Source organism: Myotis myotis, unplaced genomic scaffold (genome assembly GCF_014108235.1).
Source record: "Myotis myotis isolate mMyoMyo1 unplaced genomic scaffold, mMyoMyo1.p scaffold_m19_p_7, whole genome shotgun sequence".
In the NCBI taxonomy this organism is placed as follows: Eukaryota; Metazoa; Chordata; class Mammalia; order Chiroptera; family Vespertilionidae; genus Myotis; species Myotis myotis.
Genome location: NW_023416379.1, coordinates 3,169,483 through 3,197,383, shown reverse-complemented (window position 1 = coordinate 3,197,383; position 27,901 = coordinate 3,169,483). Strand labels below are relative to the sequence as shown.

Below are 27,901 nucleotides of genomic sequence, written 5' to 3'. Positions count from 1 at the left end.
AGGAGTGCTGAGTGCTAGGTCCTGCAGGAGTGCTGAGTTCCAGGACTGGGGCTTGGGCCTGGATGGGCAGTGTGAGAACTCGGCAGAACAGTCTAATTTGCTCACTTAACAGAAATCCGCTGAGCCTTCTATATGCCAGGCGCCCTTCCACACCTCCTGCCCTTCCTGGTACTGAGGGATTCAGGAGTTTTCCACTGGTCCAGCTGCTTTACCGAGTTCCTTAATGGGACATGGGGAGAGAGCCCTCGCTGTGAATAAACTATCCCATCACACTCACTGCAGTGTGTCTCCCTCCCAGTGTGTCACCTCCCAGGGAAGGTGGCAGCTGGGCCAGCACAGGATTTACATATCCCAGGATCCTCCACTCAGAAACTCTATGAGCACCAACTCCTACTGCATCCCCACTGAGCATGGGACTAACGATTTCTACCAAAGATGTCACAAGAATGAACAACGTTAATTCAGTGGGATGTACTTCTAATTGCCTTTTGATGATACAACCGTATTTCTTAAATGGTACATGGGTGCCATACAAATAATTCATGTTTATATCTACATATAGTGCCTGGAACAATGATCTTGCATGATTACTGAATACATGTATGCATGGATGGATGGATGGGCAGGTGGATGGAGAGATGGATGCACGGACTGATGGATGGACGGACAGATGGATGGACGGACAGATGGATGGATGGAGAGATGAATTAACAAATGCTCTGTGACCTGTGGGCCGAAGATGTGTGACATAAAGCTCCTAAAAGGGCGGCTGCCCCATCAAGGGATAGAGAAGTCTGTCGTAAAGTACGAAGCTGTGTCTGGAGGCGGGGTTCTGAGGGACAGAGACCGATGTCTCAGCCCCACGTGTGCTTTATGCCCGTTCACACTGCCTGTCAGGGCGGCACTGCCGACAACCACACGCACAAGCTGCCGTGAGGGCGTCTGCCTTCGTCCTTCCTTTGTCCCCGTTTGCAAAGAGGATGATGACAATCGAGAGACCCGCACTCACCGCGATTAGGTATTTCAAAGGTCGCGGCTCTTACGTGACAAAAGCAGAAAATGGCCACCTTCTGACCTGCCTGGAGTCTCACAACTCCCGGGCGGGGGGGGGACCAGAAGACACTGTCCGTTACCGAGCAACGGGGAGGAGAGGACGAAGGAGGCGGCTTTCCACGCGCCCAGGTTTCCTCGGCGCAGCAGGCGGCTCTGGGCACAGGACGTGAGTAAACCTCGCTGCAGTGCTTCCCTGCCCAACGGTGGTCGGCGCCTCTCATGCCACGTACGGACTTTAAAAACATGCGGTATTCTTTAATCGCGGTCGTTACTGGAGACTGTGACTGAAATGTTAATTCCTAAGTAGAGAGAACAGCTCTCACCGGCGCCTGCGGTGACGAGCCTTCAGCACAGCGCCCGACGGGACACGTGCGGTCACAGCTGTGACCCTCGGAGGTGGCGCCTGTCAGCCCCCACCCCCAGCCCCCACGCCCCGGCCGCCCGTCTCCTGAGATGCCCGCACACTGTTCACCGCAGAGCCGGTGTTTAGACCAGATGCTCAGTAACGTGAGAGCACCCGTGACCTCCTCCCTGTGTGGAACTGGAGTGTGAGCCCTGACGGAACAGCGAGGGGGCCTCTCCGAGGCACAGGCGCCCCCGCCAGCGGGCACGAAGCTGTGCGGCACCGGCCTGAGCGGACGGGCTCCGCGCTCACCGTGCCAACAGCTCCGCGGGCTCAGCTCGCGCCGGCTCCGTAGGCGATGAGTGGGCAGCTCGGCCCAGGGCAAGCCACCAGGAACGCGTAAATGTGGGGAACATAATGTGGGGAACGTGAGGGACCCCTCGTTACCGTGACTCACTAGCCATTTGCTTTAAACCTTACAATCATCCGAAGCCTTTCGGTGTATTTTTTAAAGCGTTTTTTAAATGGACTTCAGAGAAGGAGGGAGAGAGATAGAAACAACGATGAGGGAGAAACATCCACCCGCTGCCTCCTGCACGCCCCCTACTGCGGGCACGTGCCCTGACTGGGAATGGAACCGTGACCTTCTGGTTCACAGGCTGACACTCAACCACTGAGCCACACTGGCCGGGCCCTTGGGTGTCTCTTTAAAGCTGCAGTACATCTCACTACTTGGACAGCCTCCACTCCAGTCACCGTCTGAAGCGGGACAGGAACACACAGGACACGCGGCGCCCCCTCCCAGCAGGGACGGAAATGCAGGGCTGGACTCCCCACCGCTGCCAGCGACCGCCCTCGCCCCCCCCTCCCGCCCCTCCGCTCAGCGGGTCTCGCCTGCAGCCCAGCCCCAGACCCCTGCCCTGCGGGGCCGTCCTGCTGCAGGTGAGGTCTGTCCCCCGCATCCCACGCAGGCTCCACAGTATGATCTCTTCCTGCCCGTCGGCTGCAGGACACGCTGCATTCTCCCTCCCACCCATGAGAGCCTCCTGGGGAAGGCCCTGGAGGGGACCATCCCAGCCTAGGGTGGACCCTTTTTTATTGATTGATTGATTGATTAATAGATTTGAGAGAGAGAGAGAGAGGAAGGGAGAGAGAGAGGGCGGAGGAGAGAGAAACATCGATTTGTTGTTCCTCCTACTATGTTGCTGCTTCCTGTATGTGCCCTGACCAGGGATCGAACTCACAACCTTGGCGAATCAGGTCAACACTCTGAACAACTGTCTGGCTATCTGGCCGGGGCCCAGACGGTGTAAATCAAATGATCGACGTGGTTTTAGCTTTTAGTCTATTTTGGAACGTCCAAGCTATACCCGTTCGGAATAAATCGGGGCCTCCAAGGTTTCCATGACAGGTCGCCACAGCCCGCCCGTCCTCTTCTCTCCATCCACGGCCTTGGGGACTTGCTGCCCATGACCAGCGCGGCCCACCTGGGGACCCAGGCTCAGTACCCAGGCATGTTCCCCTCCAGAGCCAGGACGTCCCTGCACAGTGTGTACTTATGTGTTTAAAGTTGTCTGGTGACGGCTCGAGGCCCTTGCCCTCGCTGTCAACCTAAATGTCATTCCAGCACAGCTTGGTCCTCCCCACACGACACACCAGACACTAATGTCACCTGGTGGAGCTGAGGGCAACCGAAGCTCTTCCTTTGACATGGAGACCTAAGCCGTACACAAATGGCAGCAAGTAAAACTGCTCCATGTGTTTCCTAGCGATTCCTCACCGCATGCCGGCACAGTTAAATGTGGCCTATTGTGCAGGCGGAGCCCCCGCAGATGCCCACGTCCCAACCCCTGAAACCTGTGCACGTGGCACCTTATGTGACAAAGGGACTTTGCAGACAGGAGCAAGTCCAGGACCTTGAGATGGAGAGACAAGCCTGCATTCTCCCTCAGACTATGTCCCAGGGGCCGGAGCCCCCGCATTCCCCGCCCAGGTGGTCGTGGGCCTGATGGCAGGGCTTGTGCAAGCAGCTGCCCCCCACCCCCCCACCATCCTGAGGGGCTGACCTGGACCCACCAGCAGCTGCCTCCCCCAACCTGGGGGTGGCCCAGGAGCTGCTAGGTATAGGGGATGTGGGTGGCCCTGGGGTTTGCAGGCCGGGCGTCCACCCTGTGTTCACAAGCCTTCTGGACACGGCAGAACTGGGCAAGACGAGGGGATGAGGTTGGGGGAGGGATCGACTCTCCCAGTTCCGCTACGTTCTGGTAAAGAATTCTGGGGGGTCCAGAGAATTGAATTCTAAATCAGAACCTCGCCCACCAGGTCCTCACGAAGGGGTAATCCTCACAATAGAGAGGGTAGGATAGGTTTTATTTAACGGGTTTCCAGCTTGATGTGTATTGTTAAATATTCAGAGGTGGATCATGTGGCCCTGAATTTGTTCTCGCGCCCGGGGCCCTGCAAATGTGAGGATGGCCGCCAGCACGCCCTTCGTCAGGGGCAGACGGAGACCAGGAGATGAGAAACCGGGGGAAAGACACAGAAAAGCACCCTTCAGCATTGTCCGGGGAGACCTATACCCACAGGTTAGAGGAGGTGACAATTTCTGGGTTTTGGTTATGGGGGATTTTGTTTCTTTTCTTTTAGCCACTGATACAACTATACACAGGCGGTCTTATAGTCAGGAATTCAAAGCGACAAATAGTCAGGAAGCGTCTATAACTCACACCAGGCGAGACACGGCAGAGGTGCGAAAACCCAGCTCCACCCAGTGAAAATATGATTAGCAATTTCAATCGTCTATCTGAGCTTCCAAAGAAAATGTGCTGCCTGATACAACCAGAGACAATCAGAACTTAAGGGACTCATATTGAATCATTTTCCCCTCGAAGGTCTTTTTGTGAGGTCACTATTTACAACTACCAGTGCGGTATGTTTTAAAAGAGAACTCGGCCCAGAACTAAAATGCAAACGCTCACAATGCTGTTCCCTGAGAAAATCCAAATATTTGCTTCCAGCTCCTGTTGAAACATGTTTTTAAGCATGAGATGCCGTTGAGGTCCCCACTGCTGCCTAAGGTGAAGAGGAAGGCCATTAGCAGTGGCTCCTGGGGAACGGGAGTCGGGGCTGCCGGAGGCAGACGGCCCCCCCGTGGCTGCCCGGGCCCCATGGTTCAGTCACGCAGAGATCAATCTCCGTGCCCCGAAGCGGCTGGAGTTCTGGGAATTCCTGCACTCTGGGCTCCGAGGGGACGTTCGTCATTACAATGAGCCTCTCACCCTCTGCAAGGCGGTGCTGCCGCAGGAAAAGGAAGGGAGGGACGGAGAGCAGGAGCCAGCGGACAGGAGCTGCGAGCACAGCAGCTGGCGGGTGAGCGGCTTTGATGCAACCCACGCTCACGGCTCTGACTAGGCAGCGAGGAGGGCGAGGAGCCAGCGCGATGTCTGTAAAAGAACTTGGACAGCGCTGGACGGCGAGGTGCCTGGAGGAGAAGCCCAGAGCTTAGCCCCCAGCGGGCTGACTGTGAGAGAACGCCCCCCTGAGGAGGTTCCCACCAGCGTTAAAGAGACCCGCTGGCGTGGACAGTGTTAGAGCCGCGCGGGGACACTTCCTGCGGGCACAGCGGGCGCTGGTGGTGAAGGGGCCAGAGGTTACGGGGTGCAGGAGAACCGGCAGAGCCCACCGCAGCGGGGCACACCGGCCTGTGTGTGAGGAACGACCTCAGAGCATGTGAAGGGGTAACCGGCCTTGGCGTTTTCATAGAAAACACTTTTAAACATATATATTCATACATTCCTGTATGACAAGTGAGCAAACCTGGATTGAGGCAAGCGAAATAGATTCGTCATATTATTAGAACGCATTCCCACTGCTGAGCCTTATGGAGCGTCTACTCCTCCTGCAGCGTAACCCGGCTTATCCTGACTATGTGATGTGTGGGCCCAGTGCCAAAGGAAAACGCAGGGCCCTCCTTCAAAACCATCCAGCGTTTCACCATGGCAACAACAGAATACTAAACCACGGGCCTGCGTGACTGCATGCCACGGGCCCTGAGTGACCGCACATCATGGGCCCTGCATGACCGCACATCACGGGCCCTGCATGACCGCACGCCACGGGCCCTGCGTGACCACACGCCACGGGCCCTGCGTGACCACACGCCACGGGCCCATGATGCCGGCCTCCCCCGCCCCCCTGCCCCAGGACAGTCCTGGAGAACGGGCCTCGACTCCCTCACTTCATACGAGGGCGGGAGCTCCGAGGAGCTTGCTGCCACCACCAGGCAGGGAAATGCTGGAAACACCGGGTTAGATGGCGATGGTGGACGCGGCTGCAATGGGCCTTCCGTAGGTGATGGGTCTGGGCTCTCGGCACTGGGCATCAAAGACACGGTCACAGGGCGCAGACGAGGCTGAGGGAGCCCAGGGCCCTCTGAGGAACACCCCTGCCCCCACGCCCCACAGGAGGCTGGAGAAGAAGCCGCACCTGACCTTACAGACCCTTACAGACCGCGTGAGTGCGTGTCGGGAAGTGTGGTGGTCGTCTGAAATACCCGCGCCAGCACAGGCCGCCGAGCATCAGCCAAGAGGAGCAGGGCTTTCATCTCCCCGTCTCCCCGCGATCACTAATTAGCACCAGAGAAACCATTTCCACAAGCAGCGTGCTCTGGCGACTGGAAACAGAAGCTGCCAGTGCGCATTCTCCATGGTAACAGACGTGGGGAAGAGCCAGGCAGAACCCGACGGGGCGGGAGTCCTGGGGGAGGCATGGTGGTCGCTGCCCATCAACTTACAAGTCACAAAGGACCTCGGGACCCCCAGGTCAGGCGGTGTTTGCTTTGAACACATTCCCGCCAGGTTGGGACACTTTGAACGCACTCCTTAAAGCTCCCGAAATGTGGAGCAGCTACAGCTGAAAAAAAGCGCATCCAGTTAAAACCACACGCTCTTCTCTGAGGACCCTCTTGCCCCGCCCCCCATGTTGTGTTTCCTGCTACTCCCCACCCCCTTCTCCCCAAGGACGCAGCTGCGGGCAGAGGGCAGGAAAGGTGGAGAAAACCTGGCTCAGGAAGAGTGTGGGCGTGAACCTGGTAATGACAGAAGGCAGCTGTCACTCACTCATGGGCTCAGCCCTGAGGTCTCATTGTTCTACTTAATGGCTATGCGCTAGCTCTCTGCTGGCTACGCCCTAGGCCAGCAGTGCAATCGCACACTCTGCCATCTTCTTCCCTTTCCATGGACACTCATTTAAGTAATTTTTGGAAGGAAGGAAGGGAGGAAGGACAGTGAGTGCGGTTGAAAGATGCGTGACGTCTCCCGCTCATGAGCCGCAGGGCGCTGGGCTCAGCATCCTGTGGGCGTCCTAGAGGGCGAGGGCAGGGGTGCAGCCAAGAGTGTACCGACTTGCTGTGACTTTCAGCTTGTAAACCCACGGAACGCACGGAGCCCACGGATCCTTCACAAGCTGCAGTTCAGTCCTTCCCTCCAGCGCCGCGCGCTGAAGGTGACACACATTCCCGGCCTCCACGGGCAGCACGTTAGCAGTTCAAATGCGCCCTCGCTCACCCGACCTCCTCTCCTCCCTCTCAGGGCACCGCCGTGGCATATTCAGGTCACAGCAGGATTTTAGAGAGAAGAAAACGGCTCTGGTTTTTTTTTAGCCCGTGGCCAGTCTCTGAGTGCCTGCACCTGGCTCTCAAACCGCACCCCTGCCGACCGAGAAACTCGGCCAAGTCACAGGCGGGCCAGCGAGCCACCCGCCCAGGGCTGTGTTGTTTCCGCAGCGCTGTCATCGCCACTCGGCGTTCGGTGCTCAGGAGGCTCCATCACACTGAGGTCCACGGGACCGGTGCTGGGAGCAGGTGCTGGGATTTGCTCCTTTCCCAGGTGAGCCGACGGGGCGTGGGGAGCGTAGGCAGGTTTCCCGGACGAGCGGCTGGTACAGAGTCAGACCTAAACTCAGGCTTTCCTAACCTCGGCACTATTTTTTGTTGTTGTTAATCCTCACCTGAGGATATATTTTTCCCATTGATGTTTTAGAGAGAATGGAAGGGAGGGGGAGAGAGAAATATTGCTGAGAGAGACATAGATTGGCCTCCCACACACCCCAACCGGGGCTGGGGATCGATCCTGCAACCGGGGTACATGCCCTTGACCAGAATCGAAACCTCGACCCTTCAGTCCGAGGGCCAACGCTCTAACTGTTATGCCCAGATTTCAGGATCCCAAAAAGACCACACCAGGGAGCCAGCCGAGTCCGATGCAAAAGCAAAGAGTCTTTATTCGAACTAGTTCGGCTCCCCGACCACACTCACCGATGCAATGGCAAGCCAAGTGGCCGAGAGAGAGAACTCTGTGTGGAGAGAGGTTTTATAGGGGGTTGGAGCAAGGGGAGGAGAAAGGACTGTGGGCCCTGCCGATTGGCCAGGCGCAAGTAGGTGTCTTGTCACACAGGATGTGGTCATATCTATGGCGACTTCCCTTGATTGCCATTGGTTAGTTCAAAGAAGTCCTGGGTGTGGCCAGCAGAGGCTCGGGCTTCCGGGAAGAAGCCTTGCCGAGCACATGGCCAAGGCAAGATGGAGGGCGTAGCCCTTACCCTGGGGCAAGATGGAGGGTGTAGCCCTTGCCCTTTCACTAACCATTGGGCTAAACTGGCCAGGGCGACTCCGGCACTATTGATGGTTAGGGCTGGACAGTCTGTTGTGGGGGCTGCCCCATGCTTGCAGGATGGCCAGCACCCGCCCCCCGACCCCCCACAGCTGTGGCAATCAAAACTATCTACAGACATGACCAAGTCCCCCTTAGGGGACAGCACCCCGCAATCCCACGACTGGTCTGACTCACAGATCTGAGCTGTGGGCTCTGCGGCTGCCCGCTCCTGTGACTCTGACACGGCTCTGACCCGCCCCTTTCCCGTTCGCTCCCGAGGGAAGGCCCAGGTCACCAGCACCCGGGGCCTAGGAACCCGTCAGACCAGCTCGTGTGCGACTGCCACCACCCAAGCACATTTGTCACACCCGCTGTAAGAACAAATTTGCATCGGCAAATATGACATTTTCAATAAATCAACACTCAGCCTATAACGAATCTATTAATATTTCCGGGAGCCTATTATGCAGCCAGCCAGCTATTCGAGTGACTGGTCTTTTCAGGAAGGAGATCTGATTTAATTCCTGGGCTGGGAGAGTATCTTCTACTTCCTGGTTATACCCGTGCTTGGTGGTGATTAAAAAATGTGTAGGCATTCCCATCCACTAATTCTCGTATTCTCCCCATTCTTTCCTTTTTAAAAATAGTACCCTGGCCTCCTTTCCCTCTTCCTAATTCATTCCTGCTCCTGTGTGGGTTCTGTAATAATTATACAAGCCCTCAAGCCAGCTCGTTTTCTAATATAATGAAAGCAAACAGTAATAAATGGAATTATAAATGAGAATATTTCTAGCCTCATAATTAAAATATATTTGTTTGAAAGCCATGGTTCCACTTGCGTTTCCCCCCAAACTGCCCTAGTTTACAGAAGGTGGGGTCAGCGTTCTGAGGAGGACAGGGCTCTGAACTGGTGTCTGGGAGGGGACCTCACTCCCGCTGGGCTAGCTTCTCTTGTTAAACAGACTTCCCCGGAGGGTGAGAAACGCTCCTGCAGGGAGAGGCATTTTGAAGAAAAGCGGAATGATCTGGACGGAGCTGGAAACCGTTGTAGACGCAGAACAATCACACTGTCCTACAAGGTGACGAGGAGCTGCTTTGTACTGAAATGTCATGAAATTAAGAAACTTCCACGGTTTGGGAAAATCAGCTTAAAGATAGGGACTTGATTAATCTATGAACATATACCCCTTACACTGCAGACCCATGGGGTTCAAGCTATGATTTTATGGGATGTGGGAACAGGAGAGACCTTAAAGATGACTGAGATGCTCACATTTCACCAAATGGAATATTACCCGGAAGCCCAATGTTTGTTTGTTTTTTCAAATATATATATTCTAGTGGCCCAGCACATGAAATCGCACACAGTAGGCCACCTGCTGCTTCCGTGGGAGGCAGGAGCGAGCTGCCACCACCCGCGGGAGCCGGGGGGGGAGGGGCGAGGGAGGGAGGGACTGAGAAGTGCTCCATGCATCTCCTGGTGACTGGTCACACATGCAGCCCTGCCCACAGTGCACGCCTGCTGCGCACGCAGCCTCCTGCTGATCGGTCGTTACGTGTGAGGGCGTGACATCCATTTGCATATCAGCCTTTTATTATATAGGATTTTATAAATCCAACTTATTTTTGTTTGGTGAGCGCAAACTTTTGAAATTCAGTGTAAGACCTGCCACCACCTCTGACTCAGTCCTGTGATTTGTTTGGCTGTCCAGATGCTGACACTCCAGGATAAGTAGCTGCAAATCATTCTTCTGTTTTAATAGCTCACTTTGCCAGTTCAGGATGCTCCCCATTACCCAGAAACTGTAGTCTAGTCTACACAACGTTACGCATCGGTAGTTTCTAGTGTTAAGTGTGCATATGTTGTTTCTGTTGTAGTTTATAAATAGTTCAAACGACATTTCAAGATGAAGTTGACAGCAAGCTTCACCCACGAACCCTGAGAATTTTAGGAGCAGATTTCGACAATCGCTGAGTCGACACCACTGAGAGACGCCTTCACAGCACAGAGTGGGGAGGTGCTGGGTCCGGGTCGCAGGCGGGCAGGACGAGGACCCAGACTCGGGACTTGTTCAACGTTGCTCTTCGAGGCTCGCACTGCCTCTGCTAGTAAATTGCTTAATTCATCAGCGCAGAGAGCAAACCTTCGGGACGCTGTTAGCAAGTTGCTATTCCCGGTCCTTTTGGGAATCTGCTAATTGCCCTTTCATAAGTGCGGCTCATTATGATTAAGACTTTGATTAAATGTGGAAGTCTAGACTTTACATGATATTTCAGGCACATTTCGTAGGAACGTAAAGTAGCACAGCAGCACGAATGGTGCACTCGAATCTCCCAGCCCCGTGATACGCTCTCTCAGTCAAGCAAGGAGTCCGCAAGGACCGCTAGTCGGACCCGATTCTCCCTCAAGGAGCTTACAGTGAAACCAGGGAGAGCTTGTATTTGAAACAACAAACATCAGTGCATGAGCAGTAATTCAGAGGAGATGCAGGCCAGCTCCACGGAGGCTGGGCCTTGGGACCAAGGGCGGGTCTGGTTCAGAGAGAAAGGCATGCTGGGGGGAAGGGCGGCGCCAGGAAGCACGGCTGACATTTGGGGACCATCGACGATGACGAGCCCGGAGGGGGAGGGCTGTACGCGATCGTGTCTAATTCTAAGGTCGCTCTAAGTGTTGTTGCTTAACCCTTTTGCAGCAAAAGACCTGGCCTGAGCTTCAGTCACACAGCCCGGAGGGAAGGGACTAGGCCCCAAATCACCATAATACTGTGCAGAAAGGGTCTGCGAAAGCGAACCTAGCTTGTCTGCCTTCCTTTCTCCCCCCCCCCCCCCGCCCCCGCCTCCCCCTCCCTCCCTCCCTCCCTTGGTTTCTTCCCTTAACGGAGCTTATGTTATATATACTTTTTGTATTTTAGTTTGATAGGGAAGTGACTATATTCATACTGAAAAAACAACCAGGGCAGGGTAGTCATACATTATCTAAGTGTCTGTATTTTCCATGGGCTGTATACCAGTCATGGGTTTATGATACTTCACAACACTTTACCCTCAGGGATCACTCTGTGAGGTGTGGTGCAGGCATTCCTGGCCGCCAAGCCAGGACATTTCTGGGATTTTCCTGCTGAGCCGTTGGGATTGGCCGCATTAGCTCGGGGTGCCGGTGTGTGCGGGGAATAGAGGCTCTGGAAACCAGAGGGTGGCAGGCCGGCTCTGCCCAGGCTGCGCGGGAGACACCCCCTTCTTCGCTGGAGCCTGGTCATTCCCGAGCTCTAGATTCCCTAGAGTGCCGGGGGCTCCTGCCATCCTGCGTCCAGTTCCTGCAAGCTGGCCTCCGTCCCCGGCCGACCGGCGCTGTGCCAATCTGCTACTTCCTGGCACTGTGGCCTCAAAGCAGGGAGCTGCTAGAAACTCCACCTCCTGCTGCCCCAGGACTCAGCCACCCTCCTCCCCCGGGGCAGAAGGCAGTGACCAGGCCTGGCCAGCGGTCGCTGGAGTGGACCCCGCAGGCTAAAGAGAACACCTTGACCGAAGTTTCAGCCCCTGCGCCCTGAGGTGGAGCGGCCGTCACTACTACTGTCCTGTGAAACCAGACGGAGACACGGGCAGACCTCTGGGTGCCCTGGGGACCTGGACCAATGATTCCTTACCCGCCCCTCATCCCCGACCAATCGGTTCCCATGGCGACCGAGCCCCTCACCCGGTCTGTGACTTGGCCTCGTATAACTGGTCACCCACAGCCACCGGGCAGTTGGCTCTGAGCGTAGCTCCCCTTCTCCGGGGAGGGGGACCCTCACAACCAGCAGCCCGCCCTCCCCCACTGCGTCCTCAGGGTCGGTGTTCGGCGGCGGGTGAAGCCTCTCTGTCCCCTCACACTGACCGAGGGGTGAGCATGAAAAACACACTCGGGGAGAAGCGCACAGTAGGTGTGGCTCGGACAGGTCCTCCGGGGACTCGGCGTCCTCCCGGCGGACGGGGCACGGGACGCAGACATGCCTTTCAGAACTGCCCTCGGGGTTGGCACTGTCCTGACCCCATTTCACCCACAAAACCCACCTGGCACGCGGAGACGGTTCAGTGACTTGCCCCTCACCAGCATCCAGGGAGTGGGGAGCTGGGGCTCAGACGCTGGGAGACCGGCTCCCAGCCCGGCTCTATATCACCCCTCCTCTGAGAGCCGGACCCAGCGTGATCCAATCAGTGGATGGACTGATGCATAGATAGGTAAACAGGGGGTCACGGGGGTGGGGGGTCCAGGGTGGGGTAACTGAGCATCTCCTGGGAACAGGGGAAGCAGGTGCACGGAGAGGGGTTGCTGAGGGGCCCTGGCTGTCGACCACGCTGTCCCGTGTCCCTTTGGGCCGACTCTGCGTGGAGCATCATGGGGTGAACAGGGTGATGCCGTTGGCACCCCCACAGTGAGAGGAGGGTGACTGGCTGGAGCGGGAAGTGAATCCCGCAATTAGCCTGCCTTCCAATGCCACATGCGGGTGACTAACGAGTGACACCCTGGAGGCAAGGGCACGGGCTGGCTGGGGGGCAGGGACCCCCCCATCAACGGTTCTCTTGTTAAAGGATCCACCCCCAACCTTAACAAATGCTCGCCGTGATGAAGACAGACGGCAGGCGCTGCTGGCACACTGTCGCAGCCAGTGGGCGCTCGCCAACGCAGCCTGTACTGAGCTTGGCACCAGATTCAGTAGAACATTTTAAACTTCCATAACCATCGGGCAGTTTGAAAAATATCCTCGGGTGAGGATTAACCAACAAAAAAGGGAAGCTTGCCTGGGGTGGTCAGCCTGGCAGGAGGGAGTGGCGCAAGCACCGCTGTGGCCTGTGCACCGAGTTCTCCTGGGAGGGGGCGTTTTAGAAGCCAGACCGGAGTTCAGTGCGATATTTAACTGAATGTCCCCGCGCTGTGCTGCCTCCTGGGGCCTTGGGAACATCACCCACCGTGTCTGTGGTTGTTGGACGTCTGCTGTGCGGGGGGCCACTCTCCACAGGACAGCGAGGCCGGGCTGGGCAGCAGGGGAGGCTGAGGACTCCCACACACTGCCCGGCGACATGTGCTGGGGACAGGCAGGCGATGGCTCAGCGAGATTTTCTATTAAATCAGGAAAAACCGCAACTTGCCCCGAACATCACCTCTTTGTGCTTCTCAGACCAGCTGCTCCCCGACGCCCCGCTGAGGAACAAATTGTTTTCCCGGCAGGACGCTCGGACACTCCCGCATCAATAGGTCCGATCGTTCCCAGCATCCAGCCGGGCGAGGAGGCGATCTGATGCAGGCAACCCGGTCATCTCCATGTAGGACAAGAGCCAAGATGCCCGCCGGGCACTTCCACAGCTTCCAGAAGTACCCGCCATAAGCTCTTCTCACGGTCTCGCGGCCGCAGGCGGCCGGGGCTGCTGGTACACCGCCAGGCCCGCCAGACCGAGGAGAACGGCCAACGCCGCGTGACGCTGCCAGGCTTGTGGTAATTGTTCCGGCAGCAACAGGAGACTGACAGAAACATTGTCTTTTACAACTTGACTTCTGATTTAAAGTTTAAAACACTGGATCCCACATGAACTTTTGTAGTAAATAATCCACCCGTTGGATTTATGCAGATTTAACGGAGTGGAGAGAGGGTCTAGGCTTGTGTTCTCTGGTGGAGACTCGCTCTCCCGGTGCTGCCTGGTGGCTAATAAGGGACAGTGCACGCGTCGCGGACGACAGGTTTGCAGGTTAAATGCGAATGAAAACGTACGGCGCGCGGGCACCAGGGGGCCCCCACCGAGTGTGCTGTGAGGCCTCGTCACGGCAACATCAGACTCTGCGGGGACGGAAAACTTGACATTGTTGAGTGAGTGGAGAGAGGGGGCGTGCCTAACGCCTTTCCCTAGCGTGCACAACGCGGATGCGCAAGCAGGTGAGCCTGCAGCATGGGGTGGTTTGGTAGATCAGTGGCTTTGGTTACACCTCCCCGGAATCGCACGGATGTGTCCCCGAGTTTCCACGGTTCCTCTGTGGCTGGTACCAGGCGTCGCCCTAACCAGGCGGCGGTGACCTGCGAGTAGAAACTGCTGTTTCTTGCTTCGGTTGCCATGGGTGTCGGGGCTGTGGTTATCATCGAATTTGGTCGTACATTTAGTTTTAGCCTCATTTTTCCTACGGGAACACCTCTCCAATTTTATGTTGGAAGCTGGTGAGCGAAAGGGACTCCTAAGGTATCCAAAGCCTTCCTTTGGGCCCGATTTTCTGAAATATTCGGCATCTATTCCGGGTAACGTGGGCCGCTGCCCCGTTATAGCTTTTACAGACTCAACACGAACCTGCTGCCCCGCGCCCTTCAGCCGGCGCCGCGTGTGTGGAAGGACGGGCGGGGGTGCGGGCTCGGGCTGCCGGCCGCCTGCAGGGGCCTCGGGGGAGGTAACGGGGAGGACCGTCAGCCCGGGGCAGCGCGAGGCACAATAACGAGGAAAAGTGCTTCCCGAGGCCGCCTCACACACGCCCGGCCGCGCCTGGCCAACTGCTCCGTTCCCCACACCTCCCCTGTGCTTCGTCATCAGCCCCTGCGCTCTAAGCCCCCGGGCGGGCGCGGGCGCGGCTCCGAAGCGTTACAGGGATGCAGTAAGAGCGAGTGAAGGATTCCTTGGCGAATGGATGCTGCAGGGAGCGAGCAGTGTGAGAGCACCACAGTCATGCTGTCCCAACCAGAGGGAACGGGAGAGGCTTTATGAAAACCCGCGAAGGGAAAGCAATGACAAAGCAAACTCGGGGGGAGCTGAGTGTAGACTCCAAGAGGCGGGAGGAGGCCTGATCCCCAGACCTTGAAACTAGCACCTGGGCAGAGGCCAGGGCACTGCCTGACTCGGTGCTTCTGGGACCTACGTGTCAGCACGTCAGGAAATCACTGCGCTCAATGCGTCGCGCTAGAGGTTCCCATGTTAACTGGCCGTACGGGCTCCGTGATTCTCAGAAACGTCTGTTATGACGTGGCCGAGAGGAGCCATCAGATAAAATCAACACAGTATCATTTACAGTAATTCTGGAAGCAACTCGCTATCCTAGTGTTGTTATCAATGTGTGAACCCAAAATGCTAACCTAATTGTGAGGATGGCCCTATGGATAGGACAGAAGGTTAACGGGAGGTGGGCTTCCCGTCACCCAAAGCCGTCTTCTCACACCACTTCGGGCTGTGTGACTCCTAAGCCCCAAGTGACTGTAATTAAATGATCACCTACACACACGCGCACACACACACGCACACGCGCGCACACATTCTCTCTCACATGCACGCACACATGCACACCGTCACACACATGTACATTCACAACACACACATGTACACATGCACATTCACAAAGACACATACACATGCACACACACACACTCTCTCTCACATACACGCACACACACACACCGTCACACACGTACATTCACAACACACTCACACATGTACACATGCACATTCACAGAGACACACACATGCACACACACACTCACACACATACTCACACGTGTACACATGCGCACACACTCATCATTTCAGTCACTTCAGTGCTGTACGGGATTAGACGCTGGCCTCTCGCTCTGCACAGTGTGCAGGCAAAGCAACGGGCACAGACGTTCTTCACTACACACAGATGTTAACACTCCTCCATGGCCGTTCCCATTGCTGCTGCTCCTGCCTCCTCTTCCTCCTTTTGTCCTGGGGACCCCTCTTCCTCACCTGCCTTTGGCCACTAGAAATTCTGCTAAAACCTCAGATAAGACATAAAGGTAGCAGTAATTGCCAGCAGGTGGGAAACCCTCTGAGGTGATTTTACATCACTCGTTCATTCATTCACTCATTCATTCATTCGCAACCACTTAGTAAGCACCAGCCATGGACTCGGAGCAGGGTTTCCGTGCTCAGCGGCTTTATCTGGGCACAAAGAATCGGCCAGATAGGCTTGGAGACAGAGGCACCCCCTCCCTGGCCCTCACAACCTGGCGGGGGCGGGGGCTGTGCCCTCAGGGGAGGGGTGCCTTTCAGTGCACAGCAACACGCCATTGGCTGCCAGTCCCGTGGCCTTGGTCTGCACGAGGGGTGGGATGGGGGCAACTTTCAGCATTCACTTTCCCGCAAGCGTCACCTGTTAAGTCTGCTCTGGGCGGGACGAGATGCCGCACTCACCCAGCACAGTGCTTCCTCTCCCTGGACCCCTGGGTTACTGTGAGGAGGGTCTGCCTCGCATTCATGTAGGCTCTGTCAGCCCAGGCAGACAAGGTACTGCTGCTCAGGACCCCTGCCCCTCCCCGCCCCCCCAACTCGCCCATCTTTTTGTGACTCTGGGGAGCTACGTTTGCTTTTCCCATAGGGCCCTGGCCTGGCACTGGGTGGTCCCTCTCTGGTCAGCTCAGGCCAGAAGCCAGGTCCCTCTGCTGGTCTTTAACATAAAAATGCTCCTTAAACCGTTTCCCTCTATTTAGTCCCTAGAGTTGGGAATGAGCTGGAATAAATCCTCCCAGTCGGAGTCGGTTCGGAAACCTCACTGTGCCCCACAGCACTTCACACACCTGGAGGCTCACCCCCTGCCCGGGGGAAAGGTGGGCAGACCTCGCCATAAAACACCACGCAACCCTGAGCCTCCAGGTTCTCACTGGGGACTCTGTACTCAGCAAATTATTCAATTCTGAGACAGGATGTTGCTCTCATGGCTGTTTTCTAGTTCTGGCCTTTTGTTTTCTGACAAATGCCAGCCAGCTCCCGGGTACAAGCATCTCCCGGGGGGTGGAAGACTCGGACGTGTGGAGTGGGGATGCCACACTGAGGTCGGTACAGGGGGCACGTAGCACGGCCTCCTGCCCCCCCTGGAATCTCCCTTTCCATTGACAAAGGTGGGTCCCTTACCCTTTAGAAGGAGCGAGCATTCGTGAAGCCCTCAATCATCCCACTGGCCCGCGATGCAGGGGTGACCGGAATGTACACCGGCTGTGCGACGGGTGTTGAGATGACATCAGTCCAGGTGCTAAGGAGGCCCTTTGCTCTGCTGTGTGTCTGCGGCTCCTGATTTGGCTGATTCTGGGCAGCCACCTGCGCGTGCTGTGTCCCGCCTGCGTCTCGTCTTCCTGTGGGATTGCGTGTTCCTCGAGCTGCAGGGACCGTCACCCCCGAGCGCACACATGTCCAGCACCGGTCACACAGAGTGGGCAGTTCACGCATGCAGTGGAGTAAGTGATTCCCCTGATAGCACTGGCTCATGTTAAGCATAAGGCAGGATACGTGAAACACCACATGAGGCTTCTTGTGAAAATAGCTCAGTGGCCGCACACGGCGCGGCTATAGAGCCTGCAGCCGGATAAAAGCTGGACTCCCAGGCCTCCGCTGGAAACGTAAGCCAGAGGCGGGTACAGCCCCAGGTGCTACGTGGAATCCCATATTCAGTCGGCAGCTCCACACGCTTCCCTCGCCCCGTGCGGTTCTGCCCGGCTAAGCAGCCATTTGCGCGCAATTAGAACAGAGAGGTCAGCGGCGGGAACTGCAGTCGGGCTAGAAAACCTAATAGGATCGCACCTCTGTGCTCAGTGTGTGGCCGGCTCTCTGCACACTCAGAAGGTTCCTGTGGCCTCGCCTTCATGGGAGGGGCAGATGCGACTTTATGGGCATTACTGAGAGTCGGAGGCCTAATTTTCATGCTCTTGAGCGTAGGAAGTGATTGTTTAAAGAAACGACCACCAAGCGGGCGCTCGTCCTGTTAGAAATAAAGAAGCAGCAGCGTTCTGCTCAGAAGAAATTTTTTGTGCCTGAGAATACAAAAACCTGAGACTGGGAACAGGCGGTGGCATTTGAGTGGGGGTTCAGGGAGGACTTGAAGCAGATGTGGGCGAGCCTGGCCTTCACCCCACCACCCGTGCGCCCTTCCCGCCTTGGTACTAATTGAGCTGGACACGCGGCACCTACTGCCTTTGGAGCAGCCACGTGGCCAAGCAACTAACTCGTTTCCCAGGATACGGATGCAGTGCGTGTGCCACGCCCAGATCTGGCCCTCAGGCGTGGGGGGTCCTCGTCCCTGCCCCCGCGTCCTGGCTGCGATGTGACTCAGCACTCAGCCTCCTGGACCACGAAGAGGAGGCAGCCACGGCCTCTCAGGGCAGAGAGCCTCCTGCTTGCGGTTCTCATGAGAGAGAAACGAGCTCCCCTCTGGCTGCGCCCCTGCTGCGTGGCACGGTCACACGCGTGGGACTCACGTCTGAGGAATGCAGCTGAGGGCACTGCACTTCGTTTAGCCGGAGAGAAGGAGGAGCCGTGCGTCACTGCTAGCACAGCCCTGGAGGGCACACAAAATACCATGGGATGCATCTGCAGGCCGTTTTGTCTTCCACCAGGAAGTCCTTGTCAATCAAGCAGCTCTTTGCTTGTTACCTGCCCAAAGTCGTTAGTGATGTGCTCCTTCGGGCATGCGGGACAAGGCCGTGTCGCTGGGAGGAGACGCTGGCTGGAGGAGACGCTGGCTGGAGGAGCAGACGGCCTGGTGCCGTCCCATTAAACAGAGAGGAAGTGCACGCTCCCAGAACATGCGGCCCAGCAACAGGGCGGCTTCGAGCTGATTACCCGAGCGGCGCAGCCAGGGACAGAGAACGGGCTCCCCAAGTCACCCGGGCAGGGACACGGGAGCAGCAGGACGGCTTAGGCTCGCAGGGGCCTCCCTGACCGGGAATGAGGTCGCCTCCTCTTTAGTCAGGGGCGCGCCCCTTCTCCCTGAGGCTGTCGGGTAAAAAGCCAGCAGCCAGCACAGCAACAGCCGTCAGGTGTGAGTGAATCCAAATCATACCTATTATTTTTTTCGGTCAGATCCACAAAAAGTATATTTTTTGGTGTGCCGCAGACTTTCAGTAATTAGCTTATGTGCCGCGAGGTGAAAAAGGTTGAAAATCGCTGCTTCGAACTATTTAAAAATTAGACGAAAATGGAAATCTGCCTCTTTGCACTCAGTGGTGCGATGCTCTGGGGGACACGTGTCCCCGGGCTTATTTTAAGAACATGAATTAGATTTCCTAGCAGACCTCACCCCTGGTTTCCTTAAACGTGTCCCTCAGCTAAATTGGTGTGACACGTGCGTGTGCTCTGTGCCAAGTCGATGCTCGAAAGGACGCCACACAGCCACCTGCACCCCTGCTCCTTACAGGGACAGACTCGGCTGCGTGGGTTGTCTCCATGCCCTGGGCCTCTGCCAGGAGACACTTACGCCCTTCTCCCTCGGCTAACGGCCAGGAAACGCTGTCTGAAATGGTGTGAAATTCCACCCCATTTAATGACTGGTCACCTTGCTTCTATTATCTACACTAATAAAAGAGAAAAATGGTAATTGGCGTACGACGCTACCCTTTTCATTGGCTAATCAGGGCTATATGCAAATTAACTGCCAACTAAGATTGGCAGTTAAATGCCAACAAGATGGCAGTTAATTTGCATATGTAGGCACAATGCAGGGAGGCGAAAGGGAAAGCAGGAAGAAGCCCCCTGCCACTGACAGTGATTGGAAACCCAGGGGGGAGCTAAGAGCTGGGGGGCAGGGCAAAGGCGGCCCTGGGGCCGCCTTTGCCCTGCCCCCCAGCCATGATCGGAGAATCAGGTGCCTTTTTCGCCCTGGCCAGTGATAGCAGGAAGTAGGGGTGGAGCCAGCGATGGGAGCTGGGCACGGTCGAAGCTGGCAGTCCCAGGAGCTAGGGGTCCCTTGCCTGGGCCTAAAGCGAAGCCCACGATCGCGGGGCCGCTGCAGCTGCGGGTCCCCGCTGCCCGAGCCGGACGCCTCGGACAGAGGCTTAGGCCTGGGCAGGGGCGGAGCCTGCAACCGCGGGGAGCTGGGGGTCCCCTGCCCAGGCCTGACACCACTGCCGGAGGCCTCAGGCCTGGTCAAGGGGCCGATCTGGTGATTGGTGATCGGAGGGTGATGAGGGTCAACTCCTCTGGCCGAGGCGTCAGGCCTGGGCGGGGGGCTGGGGGTCCCCTGCCCAGGCCTGATGCCTGGGCCAGAGGCATCAGGCCTGGGTGGGGGGCGGAGGTGGGGATTGGGGGGATATGATAGTCCCCTTGCCCAGGCCTGAGGCCTGGGTCAGAGGCATCAGGCTTGGGCGGGGGGTGGAGCAAGCGATCAGAGGGAGATGGGGGTCCCCTGCCCAGGCATGATTCCTGGGCCAGAGGCCTCAGGCCTGGGCGGGGGTCAGAGCCAGTGATCGGGGGGAGATGGGGGTCCCCTGTCCAAGCCTGACACCTCTGGCGGAGGCGTCAGGCCTAGGCAAGGGGCCGATCAGGTGATCAGAGGGTGATGGGGGTCTATGCCTCTGGCCGAGGCATCAGGCCTGGGCAAGGGGCAGAGCCAGCAATCGGAGGGGTCTGGGGGTCCCCTGCCCAGGCCTGATGCCTGGGCCAGAGGCATCAGGCCTGGGCTGGGGGCAGAACCAGTGATGGGGGGAAATGAGGGGCCGATCCTGCGATTGGAGGGTGATGGGGGTCAACGCCTAAGGGCTCCCAGTATGTGAGAGGGGGCAGGCTGGGCTGAGGGAAACTCCCCCCCCCCCACCCAGTGCACGAATTTTGTGCACCGGGCCCCTAGTATATATATATATTTTATTTCAGAGAGGAAGGGAGAGGGAGAGATAGGAACATCAATGATGAGGATCACTGACCGGCTGCCTCCCGCGCGCCTCCCACTGTGGCGTGAGGCTGCCGTGTTGGAGGGAGCGTGGTGGCCCCGGATGAGAATCAATGCACAGAGAGGAGCCCCCCCCCTCCCCGCAGAGGCTGTCAGCTGCCTGTCCCGCGCTCTCCCCCAGCGTGCAGGCGGGGCAGGCTCCCCGCTCAATTTGCCACAAAACTGATTTCCTGACACATTGTCCCAAGGGTGCTGCTTACCCCTTCCTTGTGAGTGTTCATCCTCACCCGAGGGCATTTTTCCACTGATTTTTAGAGAGTGGGAGGGAGGGGGAGAGACAGAGAGAAACATCGATGTGAGAGAGCCACATCGATTGGTTGCCTCCCCATGTGCCCTTGACCAGAATCAAACCCGGGACCCTTCTGTCCGAGGGCCGACGCTTCATCCACTGAGCCAACCGGCTAAGGCTGTCGCTCACCCCTTTAAAATTGCATAACCATTTCGCAGTTCCCTGTATTTTGACTAAAAGCAGCGAAAGCCTTGTGGAGTGGACAGTGGTCGGTGTTGTGAGAAGACGTGTTTTTCTATTTTAATCCACTTTCTAGGGACATCTGCCGGCGGCTGCACGCTTCTCGGAGGGAGGCAGGCACAGCGTGCACTTCCGCGAACAGCTTCTCTAATTAAGACAAATAAAAGCTTTCTGTCTTTGCACCTCGCGCTGTCTCCCGGGCAGGAAGTCTAGCGAGACTTCTTTCCAACCTGCACGCGAGCCCATCTCCAAGCTGAGACAGGGCTTTGGACACACGTCAAATCAACACCGAAGGCCTATATTTTTGAAATTTCATCACATTAACTTCCTTTGAGAAATGCTTTTGGCAAACAGCATCTTGCACATCAAAAGGCAGTGCGTCAACAAGCCGTGGCCCCACCTTCTGTGACGGACAGGCAGCGAGCGAGCAGGCGGGACCCAGCCAGGCGCGGCCACCACTCACAACCACACGACTCACAACAGAAACCTGTCCCCCCGCCCCCCTTGCCCCCCACCCCCCGCCCCGGCGTCTCTCAGAAAACATCACAATATAAACCCCCCGAGTTTGGAGTCTACATTTCTAAAAACATCTTTATTGCCGGAAGTATTATATGTACCCCTTTCCCCCAGTGACCCACTAGCCCCCAGGCCTTCACCACACTGCTGTCTGTGTCGGGGCTATGCTTATATGCATAGGAGATCCTTGGCTGACTGGAGTCCAGATTTTAATCTCTAGTCTTTTCAACAAAAGGGAGAAGTCCATATAGTTTTCAAAATACTCATGTAACTGAATTAAATTATGCATATTTATAAAATTAAAGTATCTTTAACGAATAGGAAGTGTAACCACTCTGTTTTCCCTTTTATTTCTCACGCTGACCATCTGCCTGCTTTCTTTTCTGAGCACCTGGCTGCCATCTATTGGTTAAGCTTTCACTCAGTAACTAGCGATGTCTGAATGAGAGACTAGTATCTCCATTTGTCTTCATCGACCCCTTTCCTACGTTCGGGCTGGAATGGACTCACTGAACTAAAAGCCATGATGTCTTAATGCCATGGCTGCGAGTGGCTCAAAACCACCGTTTTGGACGCAATGTCCTCGCACACAGCAGGTGGCACTCCAAACCGTGAAGGTCTAGGTCCGGGGTGACGGGGCCCCGGTAGCTGTAGGGTCTGCAGACTCTGAGACTGTCTTCAGGGGAGACAATGACACGCACACCTGGTCAGAGGCAGTGCGTGTGGGCAGCCCCAGGCCCCGCCGCACTGACTCCGGGGAAACCGCCGGAGAGCGGCTCAGGATGGTCCGTAAAGGAGGGAGTGCCTGGCAAGGCCTTGAGAAATTCTACTTTATTTCCGTAACTAACGGCCAGTAATGAGATTTAAAAAATCTTTGGTTTTTAGTTAAATGGTGTTTTTTTGTTTGTTTGGGTTCTTTTTTTTTTTTTTTTTTTTTTTTTTGCAGTTGTTAAATCTTGTCCCTGGATTTCTCATTCAAAACAGGAGACTCTTCATCCAATTACTGGTATTATTTTATAAATGACCACCCAGACATACAATATCCCCAAACAACGCCACAGGTGGGACCCAGCCGGGCGTGGTCACTGCTCACAACCACACGACTCACAAAGGAAACCCGCGCGCCCCCCCCTCCCCCCCCCCCCGACGTCTCTCGGAAAACATCACAATATAAACCCCCTGAGTTTGGAGTCTACATTTCTAAAAACATCTTTATTGTCGGAGGTATTATATGTACCCCTTTCCCCCAGTGAACCACTAGCCCCCCAGGCCTTTACCACACTGCTTATAAAGATTTTTTAAGATAAAGATGCATTATTCGCAGAACATTCACAAGGTTGGGTTGCTGTAGCTTTCTGGGTTCCCAGGTGAGTGACTATAATGTATTCCATATTTGCCTGCCATTTTCCAATATTAAACACGTCAACATTTTACTTCGGAGTCGTAAAGTTACTGAGACAGTTCCGACGAATGGCAATAACCCAGAGAGAAGAAGAATGCATAACGCCAACTCCGCAGGAAATCAATTAACGTTTTTATGAGCAGCAGTAACAGTATGATCAGAGGTTGGCAGAGGGTGAGGTAAGGCGATTTGACCCCCGAGAATATTCTCCACTGAGCTCTGTGTGTCGCTGTGAGAATGTTCTGGGCTGCGTTAGAGCGAAAGCCTCGCTGCCGAGACGGACACACTTTGCGTGTCAGAATGACTTGACCTGGCCACGTGGCCTCCTGCGGGGCATATAAGCCCTAACTTTTACAGTACCCTCAGTTCCTAATGAATTTTTGTGGGTCTCTGAACTTACATACTTTGGTATTCTGAATTATGTGTTTTGTGTGCAACTAAAACCCTGCATCTTATATAATAAAAGCCTAATATGCAAATCAACCGAACAACAGAATGACCAATCACTATGACACGCGCTGACCACCAGGGGGCAGACGCTCAATGCAGGAGCTGCCCCCTGGTGGTCAGTGTGCTCCCACAGGGGGCGCGCTGCTCAGCCAGAAGCTGGGCTCATGGCTGGCGAGAGCAGCGGCAGTGGCGGGAGCCTCTCCTGCCTCCCCTGCAGATGGGCGGTAAAGAGCGAGGGGTCCTGGACTGTGAGAGCCCTGGACTGCGAGAGGGATGTCTGACTGCCGGTGAGAGGGTGCAGGCCTTGCTGAGGGATGGGACCCCCCCACCCCCACCCCAGTGCATGAATCTCATGCACCCGGCCTCTAGTGTTGTATAAGTACATGAAGGAGTTTCATATTTTCTGAAGAGGTTCTTGTTGAGGCAAGGTAAGCAATTCTAAGATTCGATAAATGACCATTAATATTTGAAAATGAAGGTGATAGCACCTTCATATTACTTCTGCGTAACATTCATTCATTCATTCATTCATTCATTCATTCATTCAGTGAATGGTGAACCCCCACCATATGAATTTAATAACGACCAGAATGGAAGCACCGAGGACAGAAATATAAAGACAGGAAACAAGAGTGACACGCCAGCTCCCACCAATCCTGGGAGGCGGCGCTGACCTGGAATAATCCTTCGTGATGGCGGTAAGTTTGCTGCACCCCCCCGCCTACCAGGTCTCTCCTAGAGGGGCTGGCATTATCTTTTCCACAGCAATCTGCCCTCAGTGGTGATCGAGTACACCTGCCCCGGGGACAGGTAAGCCCAGTGACAGAGAGCACAGCACCAGGCCCTCTGACCGCCACTGGACAGGCGCAGACGCCCGAGTAAGAGACTCGCAAATACGCACCTGAGCACCGACGTCAAAGAAGCCGGAGACGGTCACAGTGCCGACGGCTGCCTTGTGGGACGAAAACCATAGACACCAGCCACCCTGGATGCGCGGGGCCCTCAGGGGCGTGGTGGGCCTGACCACGGGCAGAATAAAACCTCGCAGGCCCGAAGCCCACGCACGCGCGCCTCACACGGAGGATGTGTCTGTGGGCCTCTCGGAGCCCCCCTAAGGCTTCATATCTAAACTCCACGGACGGGAGGGGGTTTGGCTCTGAGCCTCTTGGCGTGTGAGGCGCACTTTTGCGTCAAGTGTTTTCGGAGACGCGTGATAGGAGTTGTGCTTACAGAATCTCTATTGCTGAGAGCGTTACACACGTCCCCCTTTGTGCCCCCAAGCGTTGTGCTTTCTGGGTCAGTTGATGGTGGAGGAAAAACTAGGCCCAGGGGATGGGCCGGGGTCTTACGGGAAAGCCGTGCGTCCCAGCTGAGAGCCGCCGAAGCTGACGGGGCTGGGTGCTCCCATGGGCAGGACTGTGGTTCCTCCTCGGCTGTGTCCCCGCCTCCCCCCGGGCCCCGTGGATGCTGTGCAGGACGAGGCCGCCTCCGCCCCCCGCAGCCCATTTTGCAGGGTCACCCCTGGCCTCAGAGCAAACACGAGCCGACTCACTTCTCCAGCTTCTACCTACAGGGACCTGTTCTGCCGCGGAAACGACACGAACCGACCACGGCTCCTCAGCGCACTGGCTCCCCGACCATCCTCAGTCCCGAAGGGCCGGGCAGCTGACAGATGTCCCACCACAGCAGACGGCGCGTGTCAGAAAGCGGGGAGAGCGAGGAGAGAGGAGGGTGGGAAACGAGCTTCCAGGTGCGTTTCGACGGCCCCGCGCACGCCTCGGAGAGCCCGCAGCGCGGCGGGGGCCCAGCAGCGAGTCCAGAGGGGCGCCTTCGGGCTCCCTCGCCGTGTCCTCGGGACAGCTTTCCGCAGGACGGGCAGAGGTGCCGGAGCTAAGGTCAGCCTGGCCAGCCACAGGGCTCCCCCCGAGTCCCGCGGGACGTTCTTGTTCAACGTGCACCCCATGACAGGCAGGCGGCTGTACGGGCGACAGGAGCCGACTTACCTTCGGGTGCCTCCGTGCTCAGCTGGTCGGGTGGCTGTGCCCCTGCCACCGCCCGTCCCTCGCAGAGTTCTGGCAATGCGGCCGCTCGGAGCGAACGTTTCCCTCCACCCGCAGCCCGTTCGTCAGCAGCCCCGCCTGTCCCCTCCGCCTGCGTTCCCTGTCGGGCGCTGTCCCTTCGCCACGCCAGTTTATAGCGCAGTGGCCCCCGCGTCGCCTGCCTCCCCCGGCGTCAGCCCGGCCAGACCAGCCAGGCGAGGCCCGGGGGCCGGCTCTCGGCACAAACGTCACCGCCACCGGGAATGATCGTTATGGCGCGACAGCATTTCACGTTTCCCACATGAACCTTCCTTTTGCTTCTTGAGACACCAGGCCGGCAGCTCTGCGCCGACCCCGTGGACGGGGACTCTGCCCGCCGCCTCTCCGACAGCCGCTCAGAGGAGACCAGCCACTGTCGCTCTGAATCAGCGGACAAGTTCATGACTCACTAGTGGTTCCCACGGCTTAGAACAGCAGTTCTCAACCTGGGGGTCGCGACCCCTTTGGCGGCCGAACGACCCTTTCACAGGGGTCGCCTAAGACCATCCTGCATATCAGATACTTACATTACGATCCATAACAGTAGCAATATGACAGTTATGAAGTAGCAACGAAAATAATTTTATGGTTGGGTCACAACATGAGGAACTGTATTTAAAGGGCCAGAAGGTTGAGAACCACTGGCTTAGAATAAACACAGTGAGACCAATGAAAGCGTACACCTCCCTCCCCTCCAAGAAATAAATCCCTTTCTATCTATATATCTATCATCTATCTATTATTTTATCATCTATTTGTCTGTTATCTATTATCTATCATTTTATCATCTATTTGTCTACCTTTTTATCATCTATTTGTCTATCTATCTATCATTTTATCATCTACTTGTCTATCTCTCTATCAACTATCATTTTATCATCCATTTGTCTATCATCTAGCTATCATTTTATCATCTATTTGTCTATCTATTATTTTATCATCTATTTGTCTATCGTTTTATCATCTACTTGTCTATCTATCAACTACCTATCATTTTATCATCTGTCATCTATCTATCCATCATCTATCTATCACCTCTGCGATCCTATAAAAGAATTTTAAACCCTTTTGTTAGATGTGTGAGTCCAAATGAGAAATGAGACAAAGCACAGAGGCAACCCCGCCAGTTGCCGAAGCAGCCAACACGGAAAAGCGACACGCGTGCCGCGGTACTCACCCCGCAGCCCAGGCCGCCGGCCTCGCAGGTGACCCTCCGCTGCCCGGGCTCGGGGAGCAGCCCGGCGCCGCAGCCGGGGCGCGGGCACAGCACGCCGCCCATGCGCAGCACGCACTCCTCGGCGCCGTAGTGCTGGTAGCGGCCGTACTGCAGAGACAGAACCGGACAGTGAGGTGCTGAGGACCGTCCCCCAACTTCTCACATACACAGACACACACACAGACACACACACACACACTGAGGTGCTGAGGACCCCCCCAACTTCACACACACACAGACACACAAAGACACACACACAGACACACACACACACAGTGAGGTGCTGAGGACCCTCCCCCAACTTCACACACACACAGACACACACACACACAGACACACACACACACAATGAGGTGCTGAGGACCCTCCCCCAACTTCACACACACACACACACACACAGACACACACAGACACACACAGACACACACACACAGTGAGGTGCTGAGGACCCTCCCCCAACTTCACACACACACAGACACACACACACAGACACACAGACACACAGACACACAGTGAGGTGCTGAGGCCACGTGATGGACCCGCGCTGCCCGTCTCAGTGAGAAACGCAGAGGCCGAAGGTGCGGCCCACGGCCCGGCCCCCAGCCGCCCCTGGCACAGCAGGTGAGGGGCTTGGTCCTGGTGCTTCTGGAAACGTGTCCTCAGAAACACGTTGCACAGTTTGTTTATTTGCAAACACTGCTCCCACTGACTCCATGCGATGGTGTTAGTTTATACACGTTCTGGCAGACACGCCTGCACCAGGGCACTCACCACGCACCCAGCCTCCCCAGAGAGGGGCAGCTCCACCTCCTCCCGGGGTCCTCTGGGCGTTGGGGCCGCGGTGCACACAGGCCCCGAGAGCACAGTGGTCCCTTCCTCGGCCCCGCCTCCACCCGACCTCCTGGTGCGGCTGATGGCTCAGGCCGTGGGATGGCCCCAGCGGCAGAGCAACCCCCGGACCCCAGTGCCAGGGCCAGGCCTCCCCGGTGACGGCAGCGCTAACGTGCTGTCCTCGCACGTCGGATCGTGGTCTCCCCACACGGGAGCA

The 27,901-nt window shown here is 56.3% G+C and overlaps 1 protein-coding gene across 3 annotated transcripts in view; it reads right to left on the bottom strand.

The window, feature by feature from the left end:
* The window catches only part of PRKN (parkin RBR E3 ubiquitin protein ligase), a 530,440-nt gene that overhangs the window by 49,289 nt on the left and 453,250 nt on the right, over positions 1-27,901 (bottom strand). For all 3 annotated transcript variants that reach the window (XM_036317340.1, XM_036317341.1, XM_036317342.1), the window contains exon 9: positions 26,815-26,961. In XM_036317340.1, coding sequence (XP_036173233.1) covers positions 26,815-26,961 — 147 coding nt within the window. The remainder of the gene's footprint in view (positions 1-26,814; positions 26,962-27,901) is intronic.